Consider the following 15,000-nt stretch of genomic DNA (forward strand, 5'->3'; position numbering starts at 1 on the left):
AAAAAAAAAAGAACTGTCAACCCAGAATTCTATACCCAGTGAAAATACTAAGGAATGAAAGAGAAATCAAGACTCTCTGATGAAGGAGAGATAAGAAAATTTGTTGCCAGCCAACCTACCCTAAAAGAATAACTAAAGGAAGTTCTGTAAACAGAAATAAGTAAAGAAATCGTGGACTGTTAGGAAAGAAAATCAGTATGCAAACTAAGAATAAATACAGAGGCCGGGCATGGTGGCTCACCTGAGGTGAGGAGTTCGAGACCAGCCGCCCCCCCATGGTGAAACTTCATCTATACTAAAAATACAAAAAAAATTAGCAGGGTGTGGTGGTTGTGGTGGTAGGTGCCTGTAACTCCAGCTACTCAGGAGGCTGAGGCACGAGAATCGAGAATCACTTTTACCCAGGAGGTGGTGGTTGCAGTGAGCTGAGATTGCGCCACTATACTCCAGCCTGGGCAACAGAGTGAGACTCCATCTCAAAAAAAAAAAAAAAAGAGAGAGTAAATACAGAGCAATAGGCTTCTCTTGAGTTTTCTAAATTATGTTTGATAGTTGAAGCAAAAGTGAAAATTATAACACTGCCTAATATGGCTCTAACTGTAGAAGAAAATGAAAATTGCATTCCAAATGGGGGAGGGTAAAGGAAAATAAGGTTCCCATATTTTACACCAGTCATGAAGAAGTTTCCTCTGATACAGGATATGAGATGGCTATATTCTTTTTCTCATCTGTATTTCCAGGATATCCTCTCACTTGGACAGAATTAAACAGGAGATTTAAAAAAAATTCATTTAATGTTTGTAAATTATATCTCCATAAATTGCTTTTAAAAATAAAATATGTGGCCAGGTGTGGTGGCTCACGCCTATTGTCCCAGCACTTTGGGAGGCCAAGGTGGGAGGAGCAGCCTGGTCTCAGAGCAACATAGCAAGGTCCTGTTCCTAAACAAAATAACAACTAGAAGATAAAAAACTCGGTTGTGGTGATGTGCCTGTAGACTCAGCTATTCTGGAGGCTGAGGCAGGAGGATCACTTGAGCCCAGCAGTTTGAGGCTATAGTGAGTCATGATCATGCCACTATACTCATACCTATAGTCTGGACAACAGAATTGAGAACCAGATCAAAAAACAATATACATATTTGGCTGGGCATGGGACTCATGCTTGTAATTCCAGTGCTATGGAAGGCCAACACAGGAGGATTGCTTGAGGCCAGGAGTTTCTAGCCTGGGCAATATAGTGAGATGCTATGTCTAATACAAATAATAATAAAATTTAAAAAATAGAATATGACAAAGAAAAATGTATACCCACCCAAATAAATTTTGTTTTTACTCATTAAACTTTAATGCAATTCCTTTTTAAAAATACTTTATAAGAAAATTCCTTTAGCCAGGTGTGGTGACATGTGCCTATAGTCGCAGCTACTTAGGAGGCCGAGGGCAGAGAATCACTTGAACCCCAGAGTTTGAGGCTGTAGTGACATATAATCACACCCCTGCATTCCAGCTTGGGTGACAGAGAGAGATTGCATCTTAAAAAAAAAAAATGGCCGGCATGGTGGCCCACACCTGTAAACCCAGCACTTTGGGAGGCCGAGGCGGTAGATCACGAGATTAAGACCATCTTGGCCAACATGGTGAAACCCTGTCTCTACTAAAAATACAAAAATTAGCTGAGCATGGTGGCACGTGCCTGAAGTCCCAGCTACTTGGGAAGCTGAGGCAGAAGAATCACTTGAATCTGGGAGACAGAGGTTGCAGTGAGCTGAGATCGTGCCGCTGCAGTCCAGCCTGGCTACAGAGCGAGACTCAGTGTCAAAAAAAAAAAAAATTATTAGTTCATTCCTCTAATGTCTACTTACAATTAGAAGGGTTTAAACTCTAAGGAAGATAGTGGCTATATGACCAATTAGCAGCAGGTTTATTTCTGTGTCTTAATAACAATAGCAGGTGCTAACTGTATGCTTCTTAGGTACCAGTAACATAGTAACATGCTGGGAACTTGCAAACCTTGACTCTTATCTTCATAGCTACCCTGTAAAGTAACCAGACCAGTTTGCTAACAGAGAATAAATGAACACTGTAACTTTCAGCAAAAAATTCAGATGCAGATGAACAGGAAACCAGTACTTTGCTCAAGGGTCTGAGACGCTCAAACATGAGGTAGATGTCATCTATTATTCATGGCTTCCCATTCTTTGGAATATCCTCTCTACATTTTGACAGTTACCCACAGTACAACTCCCATCTTCTGGCAGAATATAAAAATCATTTCCTTGCCTCCCTTGCAGTCAAGGGTATGGTCATGTGTCATAGTTCTGCTCAATGAGATGTAAATGAAAACTGCCATGTGGGAATTTCTGGGAAAGTTGCTTAAAATGCAGGTTGACTCACTCAACTAACTTTTTTGCCATTCCCTTCTTTTTTCTTTCACCTGCCTTTAAGTCAGATGAATTGGCCAGAGCTCTTCATGCCAGTTCATAAGCATGAAGATGAGGCCACATCTTGAGGACAGCAAAGGAGAAAGCTAAAAGGAATCTAGACTTCTTAAGATGGCATGGAACCACTATCACTGTCCTAGATTTACCACCTCTCAATTTCTTTTACCTGAGTGAAAAATAAGTTTCCATCTTAAGTCTTGTTTATTTGGTTTGACAACACAACCCCAACTAATAGGTGGGGATTTTTCCATCTTACAGAACCTCATTTTAACTTCCTTCACTGGCTAACATACCAGAAGCAGAAGCTGGAAATGAGATGTTTCACATATTACTTGTACAAAAAAAAGCAGTAAAAGCTGAATAGTTTATGTTTCATCAAAATGTTCCCACATTAGAAAATCCTATGTCAAAAAGTCCCACATGTCAGACATCACATAGAATAAATCAACAATAAATGCCCTTAAATAATTTATACAAGATCGCATGATTATAGTGGCAGAGACAGGTTTTAAATCTAGGTCATTCTGATGGCTAAAGCCCATTTTCCTTCCACAGAACAAGGACCTGATTTTCATTCATGCAAGGATGACATTTCTGTTACAAGGAGTAACTGAAAATGGCCCATGGCCAATGCATTTCCTTATTTTATTACTAATTTTCCACCTGGTGGAAATGGGTCACTTCTCAAGAGGATGCCAAGCAGACTGAGAATGAGGTAGCTAAATTATAATATTTAAGCTAATAAAATGGTTACTACCAGACTTAGAACTTCTATTTTTAAACTAAGTTATTTAGATTAATAACTTATTTGTTTAAACATAATTACTGAAATTATTTTTAGACTATAAATAATTAGTCTAAAAATAATTACCGAAATTATCTTGGTAAAGATTTTTGTATATTTTATATAAAGCTGAATAACATCCTGTAATTTTAGGTATCATTTGATATGAAGCAAGATCACTACAAAAATAGGACAGAGATAAAACATAACAAAAATTTTTATGGCTGCCGACAAAACATATACACAAAGAGTTTAAATTCAGTTTAAGAAGTCAGAACTTGTAAGTAAAATCCAGAACATATGTGGTATTTAAATAACTTACCAATCTGACTTTTAGGTGCTCCAGCAACCACTAAATTTAAAGTACTAGAAGACATTTCTTTTCTTGTTGGGTTAACAACACATTCTCCATCAATCATTCCTATTCGTACTGCCCCTAAAATGTATTAGAATATTGAAAACCGTTTAATGGAAATTCAGTTTTCAAGAATTCCAGTGATGGTTTCAATCCCATCTTTGATTGTGACCACAGAATAAAATCCGTATTTCTACCACAGTATTTAAGACCCACAGACCATCCTATCCCGCCCTACCTTCTGGCCTCACTGGACCACTCTGAACTGCTCAAATATACCCCTCTCCCCACACCTCCATGATTATGCTCATGTCTGCCCCCTGGTCTAGACAGTACTCTCTCTAAGGCAAATGCTTAACATCAGATCCTACTAAGGTTCAGCTTATAATATGACTACTCCAAGGAGTTCTCTTTGACAACCTGACCACACAAAATCACACCTGCTCTTCTCTATCACATTCTTAGCATTTTGACTCTCTTTATAATAACACTGATTATAAATAATTATCTGTCTCCTTTATGCTGAAATCAAGAAATGCATCTTTCACCATTGTATTGCTAGGGCCTAGTCTGCCTAGGACACTTGATAATTATTTACTCAATGAGCTATTTTTAAATTGCATGATTATGACTTGTAAGAGCTGTAAGTTACATTAATTTTACCCTGAAAGAGTATATACTCTGATCATTTCCCAGTTTAAAAATAAAAGAAGTCCTCTAACAGAAAGAGACAATTAAGAAGTCAAAATATCTAGGGACATGAAATCTATAACACCATAACATACTGCTATTAGAAACAGAACCCAAGACAAACATGATAATGTCTGAAAGATCTGAAAGGAGACTTAGAATGTCATCTAGTTCAATTCCTGAAGAGGTACTAAATCAGAGCCATATGCAGTTGCTATTAACATGCTCACTTTTACTAAAAAAAAATACACATGATTTCTTATTTTTAAATCCTAACTTACCAACAGGTCCATTCCAAGGAATATCTGATAATGAGAGGGCTACAGAAGCTTAAAAAAAAAAAAGAGAAAAATAGGGGCTGAAATTAAAATTTCATTGCTTTAAAAAAATCAACAATGAAATTTTAATCTCTACTTTTATACTTACCGCCATTAATTGCTAGGACATCAGGCTCATTAATACCATCTACTGCTAACAGATTACACAGAACCTGGTGTAAGGGAAAAAATTTAAGGCACTTAAAAGAATCTGTTTGATTTGGAAGGATTATCATTTAGGTTAACATCCTGGCCTAACATACAAGAGCATTATATGGCTAAAAGGACATCTTGATTTTGCTATCATTTAACTAAATGCTTGACATTGGATAAATTACTTAAACCTCAAAAGCTTCATCATCTTTAAAAGGGAAAAACAGGACAGTCATGGTAGTTCACGCCTATAATCCCAGCACTTCGGGAGGCTGAGGTGGACAGATCACCTAAGTTTAGGAGTTTGAGACCAGTTTGATCAACATGGTGAAACCCTGTCTTTACTAAAAAGACAAAAATTAGCCAGGTGTGGTGGCCCACACCCGTAGTTCCAGCTAACCAAGAGGCTGAGGCAGGAGAATCTTCTGAACCCAGGAGGTAGAGGTTGCAGTGAGCTGAGATTGCACCACTGCACTCCAGCCTGGGCAACAGGGTAAGGCTCTGTCTTTAAATAAATGGGAAAAATAATGGCATCTTCCCAAAGGGTTCCTGTGAGAATTAGAGAAATACCATAGATAAGGCATTTACGACAGTCCTCACATGTTGCAAGTATTCAGTAAATGTTAGCTATTTCTGTCATATAAAAATATTTTCTGTTGGCCAGGTGCGGTGGCTCACACCTTATAATATCAACACTTTGGGAGGCCAGGGAGTGCAGATCACAAGGTCAGGAGTTCAAGACCAGGGTGGCCAACATGGTGAAACGCTGTCTTTACTAAAAATACAAAATTAGCCGGGTGTGGTGGTGGGCACCTGTGATCCCAGCTACTCGGGAGGCTAAGGCAGGGAGAATCACTTGAACCCGGGAGGCGGAGGTTGCAGTGAGTCAAGATCATGCCATTGCAATCCAGCCTGGGCTACGGAGGAAGACTCCATCTCAAAAAAACAAAACAAAACAAAAAACACAAAAATTTGTTTATAAGCATAGATGAAACAAACTTTACACTGCAATAATGTGCCCATGTCATGCACTAAAGAAAAAAACTTCCCTGACCAGGTATGGTGGCTCATGCCTGTAATAACAGCACTTTGGGAGGTCTGAGGCAGGAGGATCGCTTGAGACCAGGAGTTCGAAACCAGCCTGGTTTACATACTCTCTACAAAACAAACAAACAAACAAAAAAAAACCAAACAAACAAACAAAAAAAAAACTTAGCTGGGTATGGTGGTTTGTGCCTGTAGTCCCAGGTACTCAGGAGGCTAAGGTGGGAGGATCATTTGGGCTCAGGAGTTTGAGGCTGCAATGAGCCATAATCATGTCAACTCTACTCCAGTCTGGGCAACAGAGGCCTTGACTCAAAAAAAACCACCACCACCACCAACAACAACAAAAACTTCCCTGAGGCTGAGGCTGTGATATTCTTGCAAAGGCATAATTATAAGGTGTATTTTATTTATTTCAAATGAATAAAATGGTTACTTAAGTTTATGAGACATTATCCTAAAAGAGAATACTATTCTACTAACATACAATATGGGTTCAGAGGATCCAGCAATAAAATTAGGTAATAAAAATTAGTTACATTGGTTGTCCTATACTGTAACTAATATGACCTACAAGGCCCAGCCTGATCTGGTCCCCACTCACTCTAGTCACGCTGACCTTCTTTTTAAACTCACTAATTTCTTTCCTGCCTGTGGGCTTTCATGCTTCCCTGACACACCTTGGTTGGCTAACTCCTACCCATAATTCTGGTGTCAACTCAAGTAGAAAAGTACTATATTTTTTCAAAAAATTAATGTAAAATATAATATCATAAAAAATTGTTATGTTCATTATAACGTTTAGTCTAGGAAGTATTATAGAGATTCATTAAGTAATTTTTGACTGATCTGGCAACTAAAAAACCTAAAGCAGAACCTACCTGTGTATCATAGAAGTAGCCAGCTGGAAAGAGAGGTCTAATCGAACGATCTGCCAAAAGAAAAGAAAGACATTACACAGTACTGAAAGAGTTGCTTTACAGTTCAAAACTTTTGAACTAATATAGATAGCTGTTCAGTATGTTTTCAAGAAAAGTCCCCCTGGACTGATTTACTAAGAGGGACACAGATAAATGTTAGTGCTTCCATTAATACATACCATTCCCTAACAATAAGACACAAACATGGAAGGAGCACATTAACTATAAAGATTGGGTAGCAACTTTTCATTCTGGTTCCATAGGCATCAGTTATATATGTAATCAGAGCAAAGAGACTTCAGACCAATAGCAGACCAAAAGAAAATGCTTCCTTGCTACTTTGTGTCTGAGGACTGTATATAAAGATACATAAAATAGCAAGTTCTGGATAGAAGAGCTATAAATTACACAATGATCCCACCACATGTGGGGATGTTAAAGACTTGAAAGGTATGGACATTATTTCAGTAGCTGATGACTATAATGTTTAGGAATTACTATATTGAACATTAAAAAGGTACTGGAAATAGATTCAGCGGAGTAGAGGCATGGGCCATAAAGTTCATATGCTTGATAGAGATTTACTCATTTAGTCAACAAATATTTATTGAATGCCTATTCTGTGTTAAGCAGTATACCAGGTACTAGGGATTCAACAGTGAATAAACAACATTTTTTTTTCTCTCATAGAGCCCATATTTTAGTAAGGGAATAGAGACAGTGAATAATCTTAGGTGGTGTTAATGCTATGAAAGAAAACTTAAGACATATTCTAGAACACAGACGAAAAAGAAGAGATGCTAACATAAGTATATCAGAGATGATGAATGCCTCTATGTTAATATCTTACCTATTATTCGACTTGTAAGAATTTCTTTATCAGAAGTACCAATCTCTCTTCTCAGATAGTTGGTGGGAATTCTACCTGCTGCAGCAGCCTTTTGTCTGTAGTCAACCTGAAGCAGCAATAAAAATGAATTCATATAACTCTTTTTGCAGAAACAAACTATACTGTAAGAACTACCGTATGAATGCCAATTCTCCTAAGGTTGCTAACAACATAGTCTAGACTCAGAGTAGAGAATGTTATTTATTTAGCATTTTGTAACTCTTGGGGAAAGGAAAGTTAATAGAAGTGTTTCTGTAAAGTGATTTAAAAAAACATTCAGGTGCAGTGGTGCACGCCTGTAATCCCAGCACTTTGGGAGGCCAAGGCAGGAGGATCACTTGAGGCCAGGAGTTTCAGACCTGCCTGGGTAAACATAGAAAGACCTTGTCTCTACCAAAAAAAAAAAAAAAAAAAAATTCGTTGGGCACATGGCCTGAGCCCATAGTCCTAGCTACTCAGAAGGCTGAGGTGGGAGGATCTCTTGAGCCTAGGAGTTTGAGGCTGTAGTGAGCAATGATCACACCACTGAACAACCCTAGCCTGGGTGACAGTGCAAGACCCTGTCTCTAAGAAAAAAAAAAAAGTCTTCTACTCAATAGTTGGAGCGGAAGAGTCACTATTTCCTACAGTTTCTCATTCTGATCAAGTCAAACATTGCTTTTTCTTGTTATCAACTCTGTTAAATGTAATTGTACTCCCCTCTTTTCATAATAGAAGCTGTAAAATTCTAATGAGCTCATTACTAAACATATACAGTTGTCTCTTGGTATCCCTAGGGGAATTGGTTCTAGGACCTCTTGAGGATATCAAAATCCATGGGTGCTCATATCCTTGATGTAAAACACCATAGTATTTGTTTATAACCTATATATATCCCCTCATGTACTTTAAATCATCTCTAGATTACATATAATCCTTAATGCAATGTAAATGCTATGTAAATAGTTTTTATACTATATTGTGTAGGGAATGACAAGAAAAAAAAGTCTGTACAATGTCAGTATAGATGCAATTTTTCCCCAATATTTTCGATCCATGGTTGGTTGAATCCATGGATGCAGAACCCGAGGATATGGAGGGCTGACTATACTTGCAGAGTCATATTGAAGGGAAACTATGAAGGCAATGAATTCACTGCTTATTCAATGTCAAAGTACTCATGCACTTCCAGTCTTCTTGTCAACTTATGCACCTGGACATTCCAAATTCTAAAATATGCTTAATACTAGTATTTGTTTATTAAGCAATCAGTTTATACTCTTTTAATGACTCAGTATCAAAAAACTAAAAAAATTCTCTGCTGTGCAAGTTTGTATTTCCCCCTCACTAGACACTGGACAAAAATATTATACATTCTACACTTACTTACACAATATTACAGTTCAGATAAACCAGCAAATACTTACCACCAAAGGCATAAACTGGGAAGGTGAAGGTTTTGTTTTACTGACCGTTGTGACCATTACTGCAGTGTCACCTGACTTAAATAAGAAAACTGGTAAGTTCCTTTGAAATCAGATATTAGCATCTAAGTAGAAACTGAATGAATCCTTATTCCAATTAAACTCAAGAACAGATATGTAATTCTATGACATGATTATGAAATGAAAATAGTTATTTGCAAGTAGTCCAATCTTGATCTCTGAGCTTTTGAAAAGCTATGGAATCAAAAGAAGGAAAGGCTAACAGGTAATTTAGTCATATCCAATGAACTGAACAGTATATTCTACTTCTTATGTGGCTATACATAATGAAAAATCCCCCAGTTATTACTATAGAAGAAAATACCAAAATCACTCTCTAGAAGAGCATAACAATTTACTAAAAGCATAAAACAGAAGCCTAAGTTTGGAAAGGATGTTAAAGGTCACTTAATATATTCAGCCCTCTGGACTCTGATTGTCTGGAATAATTTTTACAATAGAAATGTAAGGGAATGTAATAGTATTTGAATTAATTTCCAGTACCAAATCCTAAGTAGTTACATGGTATTATAGATGCATATTTAGTATGAGTCTCCATAACCATTTTTAAGATGAATTTTTAAAATCTGAACTTTTTACCTGTACTACAGCAGAGCCATCTGCAAATCTGGCCAGCTTTCCAGAGGATATTTCCAATTTCCTATTTAAAAATAAAAATGCAATACAAGAAGAATTAGGTTATCGGTACAATTCCAGCTTAGTATAATAAAGGATTCTAACAAAAGATTCTTACCAACTACCCCCAGCAACAAACAAAAAGGGTCAGAATCTGTGATCATTATTAAAAGTAAAAGGGTAATTTAAGAGTGGCTTAAAGCAGAATACACAAACCAAGACACAGGATTGATCTGAAAAGGAAAGTATTTTGGAGATGCAGAAGTTAACTGCTTGCCTAAATGTTAATTCCCATTTACCATCTTTTTTTTTTTTTTTTTTTGGGCGGTGGGGGGTCATTTTGCCTTGTATCTTTTTTCTTTTCTTTTCTTTTTTTGAGACAGAGTCTTACTCTGTTGCCCAGGCTGGAGTGCAATGGCACAATTACAATTCGCTGTAACCTTGAACACCTAGGCTTAAGTGATCCTCCACCTCAGTTTCCTGAGCGGTTGGGACTACAGGTGCACACCATCACACTTGGCTAATTTTATTTTTTGTACAGATGGGATCTCACTATATTGTCTAAGTTGGTCTTCAACTCCAGGCTTTAAGCAATTCTCCTGCCTTGGCCTCCCAAAGTGTTGGTATTACAGGTATGAGCCACTGTGCCTGGCTCCATTTACCATCTTAGTACAGTCTTTTATCATCTCTCACCTTGTTGCCTACAGTAGCATTTTAACATACAAATAAGATCATTTCCCTATTTAAAAATGCTTTAGCCAGACGTGTGTCTCACACCTGTAATACCAGCACTTTGAAAGGCTGAGGCAGGCCAATCACCTGAGGTCAGGAGTACAAGACCAGCCTGACAAACATGGTGAAACCTCGTCTCTACTAAAAATATCAAAATTAGCTGGGCATGGTGGCATGTGTCTATAATCCCAGATACTGGGGAGGCTGAGGCAAGAGAATTGCTTGAACCCAGGAGGGGGAGGTTACAGTGAGCCGAGATTGTGCCAGTGCACTCCAGCCTGCGTGACAGAGTAAGACTCCATAATCCAAAAAAAAAAAAAAAAAAAGCTTTAGAATTTCTCTCAGACCTTTTAGGACAAAATACAAACTCCTAAATATTGCCTTCAAAAACCTTCATGTTCAACAGAGGGGAGAGAATCATCTTCAATTCAATGAAGAAAGAGTAGTCTTTTGACACAATAGTGGACAACTGTATGCGAAAAAGAATGAATCTTCATAAATTAACTCAAAATAGATCCTACACCCAAACGTAAAAACTAAAACAACAGAAGTCTTACAAACAAAATGCAGGAGCAAATCTTCAGAGACTTGAGCCAAAGTCTTAAATGTGACATCAAAAGCATAAATGACAAAAGAAAAAAACAGGTAAGGTAGATTTCATCAAAATCAAAATCTTTCACATTTCAAAGACCATTAAGACAGTAAAAGAAACACCACAGATAAGGAGAAAAATATTTGCAAACCATATTAACTGATAAGGGATTTGTATTAATATCTAGAATATGCAAAGAATGCTTACAATTCAACAATAAAGACAACAAAATTTTAAAATCTGGCAAAGGACTTGAACAGACATCTTTTGCCATACAAATGGCAAGTACATAAAAATATGCTAAATGTCATTAGCTATCAGAGAAATGCAAATCAAAATCACAATGAGTACCATTTGACATGTTATAAATTGTAGCATTATTCATAATATCCCCGAAATGGAAACAACCCAAATGTCTGTCAACTGATGAATAGATAAGCTAAATGTGGCATAATACATACAACAGATTATTATTCAGCTATAAAAAGGAACAAAGTACTAATACATGTTACAACATGGATAAACCCTGACAACATTATGTTAAGTGAAAGAAGGCAGTCTCAAAAGACTATGTTTCCACATAAGAAATGTTCATAATAGGCAAATCCACAGAGATGGAAAGTAGATTAGTGGTTGCCTGGCCTGGGGAGAAATGCTAAGTGACTACTACTACTGAGTTTCTTTTAAGGTTGATAGAAGTGTTCTAAAATTTATGGTGGTAATGGCTACAAAACTTTGAATATACTAATACTCACTGAACTGTATACTTTATTTATCTGTATTTATTTATTTTGAGATAGGGTCTTACTCTGTTGCCCAGGCTGGAGTGCAGTGGTGCCATCACGGCTCACTGCAGCTTTGACCTCCCAAGCTCAAGTGATCTTCCCACCTCAGCCTCCTGAGTAGCTTGGAGTACAGGTGTGCACCACCAGACCAGACTAATTTTTAAATTTTTTGTAGAGAAGAGATCTCACTATGTTACACAGGCTGGTCTCAAACTCCTAGACTCAAGCAATCCTCCTGCCTTGGCCTCCTAAAGTGCTAGGATTACAGACATGAGTCACTGCCCTGGACGAGTTGTACACTTTAAATGAACTGTATGTATGGTATGTGAATTATATCTTAATAAAGTTGTCTTACATACATGAAATAGGCAGAACTATTAGCCGATTCCCCAGTTTCAGCAGAGAATGCAAAAAGAGGCTACTGAAGTCTTGAAACAGACCAGCAAAAAGCTCAAGATTCATCAAAAGGTGTTTTGAGATGAAACCAAGTTAGTTACCCCTGAAGATATGAAAGAAGAGGGTCTGTCACATGAACTCAGCTTCAGGAACATTCTATCATAGTCTGGTGCTGAAAATGCACAAACCAAACACAAGCATGCAGAGTCCAAACGCCCTGCCCCAAATAAGATTATTTGTCCTTCATATACCAGAGAGACAAAGGAACAACACTTAATATTTCCAACTGTTAAATACCTTTGCCAGAACCCTGAGTTAAGAAAAGCATATTATGGGCTGGGCGTGGTGGCCCATGCCTGTAATCCCAGCACTTTGGGAGACGGAGTTGGGTGGATCACCTGAGGTCAAGAGTTCAAGACCAACCTGACCAACATGGAGAAACTCCATCTCTATTAAAAAAAAAAAAGAAAAGAAAAAAAAAGAAAAAGAAAGAAGAACGAAAGAAAGAAAGAAAGGAAGGAAGAAAGAAAAGCATATTTACCTATTCAGTTAGACTCATTTTGTTAAGTTTGAAAGTCAGAACAAAACATATACATTTAAAATATGTATGTTAACAAATACAATGATTTTGCAGTATTGAATTCTTGACTCTGAAATATTAGTTTTTTTTTTTTAAATCAGGAAATTTTTGAGAAATTCTAATTGGATTTCTACTTATTCAACAAAGATGTTATAATGATGAAAGACTACAATAAAATGGGTCTCCTCTGACTGATGGGAAGAGGAGTCTGGTACTGGAGTAATAGGTGGAGTAGATGGAAGGAATGAGATACACAGAACCAGTCATACTGTGTAGTATCACACAGACCTGCAACAACTTATAGCTGAAATCAGTATTAAGTAATGTTTTCATGTGGCAAATGTAAATTTGGCATCTTGAAATTTTGTTTAACCTTGATTAAGATACTACCAGTACTTCTCAAAACCTACCAGGGACTGGCATTCCATCTACCAATGTGAATTCTGAATACCTAAGTGATTTCTGTGAAGGGAAGTGGAGGATTTTTAACTGGATCAAAGCAGGCCCAAAACACAGGGAAGAAGAGGTGTGAAAGCTACAGTCCTACTCTACTATGGGGCTACTGTCTTAGCATTTTGCCCACAGTGGTATACACTGTTGAATATCCTCAGTGATTTGATGCATAGTAGATTCTCAGTAAAAGCTTGCTGAAATGAAAATTAAACACCTGCCTCAAAGGTTACTGTGAGCATTAAATATGCTATTTGAAAAACACCTACAAAATTATATAATCTTCTAGAATGCAGTAAAAAACATATATGGTAGCAAATATAATGTGCCTGGTACATAGCAGTCATTCAATAAATATTGCCAATGGCGAACAAGACAAAAATGAAAGAATTTATCCAGCAGGTATGCTATGAATCTAGTTATTTCAACACATGACATGGGTTTAAAAAGAACCACTTATAAAAGAGGTACAGGTTGATTAATAAATGAAAGAGTCAAAGTAGATTATTTATGGAAAACATGGAGTAGGAACTACATCTTGTTTTAAGTATCTAGTGCCTATCTCACAGTAGGTGACTGTTGAATGAAATGTTCTGGGCATTTCATCAAAGAATGTGCAGTCCTTGAAGAATGGAAGAGATGCCCTCTTCCCTAAAAAATCAGAATTAATGAATGCTGGTAATGGATTGAGCCTTAGAGATAACCAAGTCTAGGGGCGACCAAACTACAGCTAATGACTTTTTTCTGTAGAGCTCTTCAACTATAAATGTTTTTTTAAAAAATATGTATTTCTTTTCTTTCTTTTTTCTTTCTTTTTTTGAGACAGAGTTTCACTCTTGTTGCCCAGGCTGGAGTGCAATGGCACAATCTTGGCTCACTGCAACCTCTGCCTCCTGAGATCAAGCGATTCTCCTGCCTCAGCCGCCCAAGTAGCTAGGATTACAGGTGCCCACCACCATGTCCAGCTAATTTTTGTATTTGTAGTAAAGATGGGGTTTCACCATATGGGCCAGGCTGGACTTGAACTCCTGACCTCAGGTGATCCACCTGCCTCGGCCTCCCAAAGTGCTGGGATTACAGACAGGTGTGAGCAACCGTGTCCGGCCATTTAAAAAAATATTTCTAAAGAGTTTGAAAACACATACAGTGTGTACCTCAAAAAGCTTAATATGTATATTATCTGGTCCTTTATAGAAAAAGTTTGCAGACCCTTGATGGAATCCAGTCTTCACATTTTGCACAAGAAAATAGTGAAGTAACTTGTTCAATGTCAATTACTTATCCAAAGTTAGGGTGGAAGACCTGGATTCAAAACTAGATTTTTTTTCTTTTTGTATGAACTGGGGTCAAAATTTTTTTCAAAATACACACAAAAAATTTAGATATATGAGGTTTGTATTAGCAATTCCATTTATTCTAAAAACAATTAAAGCGTAAGTTTTTTTTTTTTTTTAAACGGTTTCATAAAAAAAAGTACAGGCTTTATAAAAAAAAGTACGGGCTTTATAAACAAGAATCAGAAATTCAGAAACCACCTAGTCCTATAATACTAACTTTTTAATTGACTTTAGAAAGTTATCTAACCTTTTATGAGCCTCTGTAGTCTTCACTGTAACATGAGGGTAATAGTACCTTTACTACAGGTTTAAAAAAATTGCGAGGATCATATAACTGGCGTTCAAAAAAACTGACGTTTCCTTTACCTCCTAGCCCAGGGTCATAGTGGCCACACTTTAGGCAATCAATTAGATTGGATGATATGATACATCCA

General features: G+C 37.1%; 1 protein-coding gene across 3 annotated transcripts in view; it reads right to left on the reverse strand.

Annotated features, from left to right (window-relative positions):
• PNPT1 (polyribonucleotide nucleotidyltransferase 1) overlaps positions 1–15,000 on the reverse strand; it is a 51,794-nt gene that overhangs the window by 36,200 nt on the left and 594 nt on the right. For 2 of the 3 annotated variants that reach the window (XM_037743418.1, XM_037743419.1), the window contains exons 2-8: positions 9,659–9,719; positions 9,002–9,072; positions 7,557–7,662; positions 6,668–6,717; positions 4,699–4,762; positions 4,554–4,601; positions 3,550–3,663 (exon numbers count right to left, since the gene is read on the reverse strand). In XM_037743418.1, the coding sequence (XP_037599346.1) occupies positions 3,550–3,663; positions 4,554–4,601; positions 4,699–4,762; positions 6,668–6,717; positions 7,557–7,662; positions 9,002–9,072; positions 9,659–9,719 (514 nt within the window). Of the gene's footprint in view, positions 1–3,549; positions 3,664–4,553; positions 4,602–4,698; positions 4,763–6,667; positions 6,718–7,556; positions 7,663–9,001; positions 9,077–9,658; positions 9,720–15,000 lie in introns of all 3 variants that reach the window. The other variant, XM_017542360.2, reaches the window with a different exon arrangement.

This window comes from Cebus imitator, unplaced genomic scaffold (assembly GCF_001604975.1).
Source record: "Cebus imitator isolate Cc_AM_T3 unplaced genomic scaffold, Cebus_imitator-1.0 Scaffold143, whole genome shotgun sequence".
Lineage (NCBI taxonomy): Eukaryota > Metazoa > Chordata > Mammalia > Primates > Cebidae > Cebus > Cebus imitator.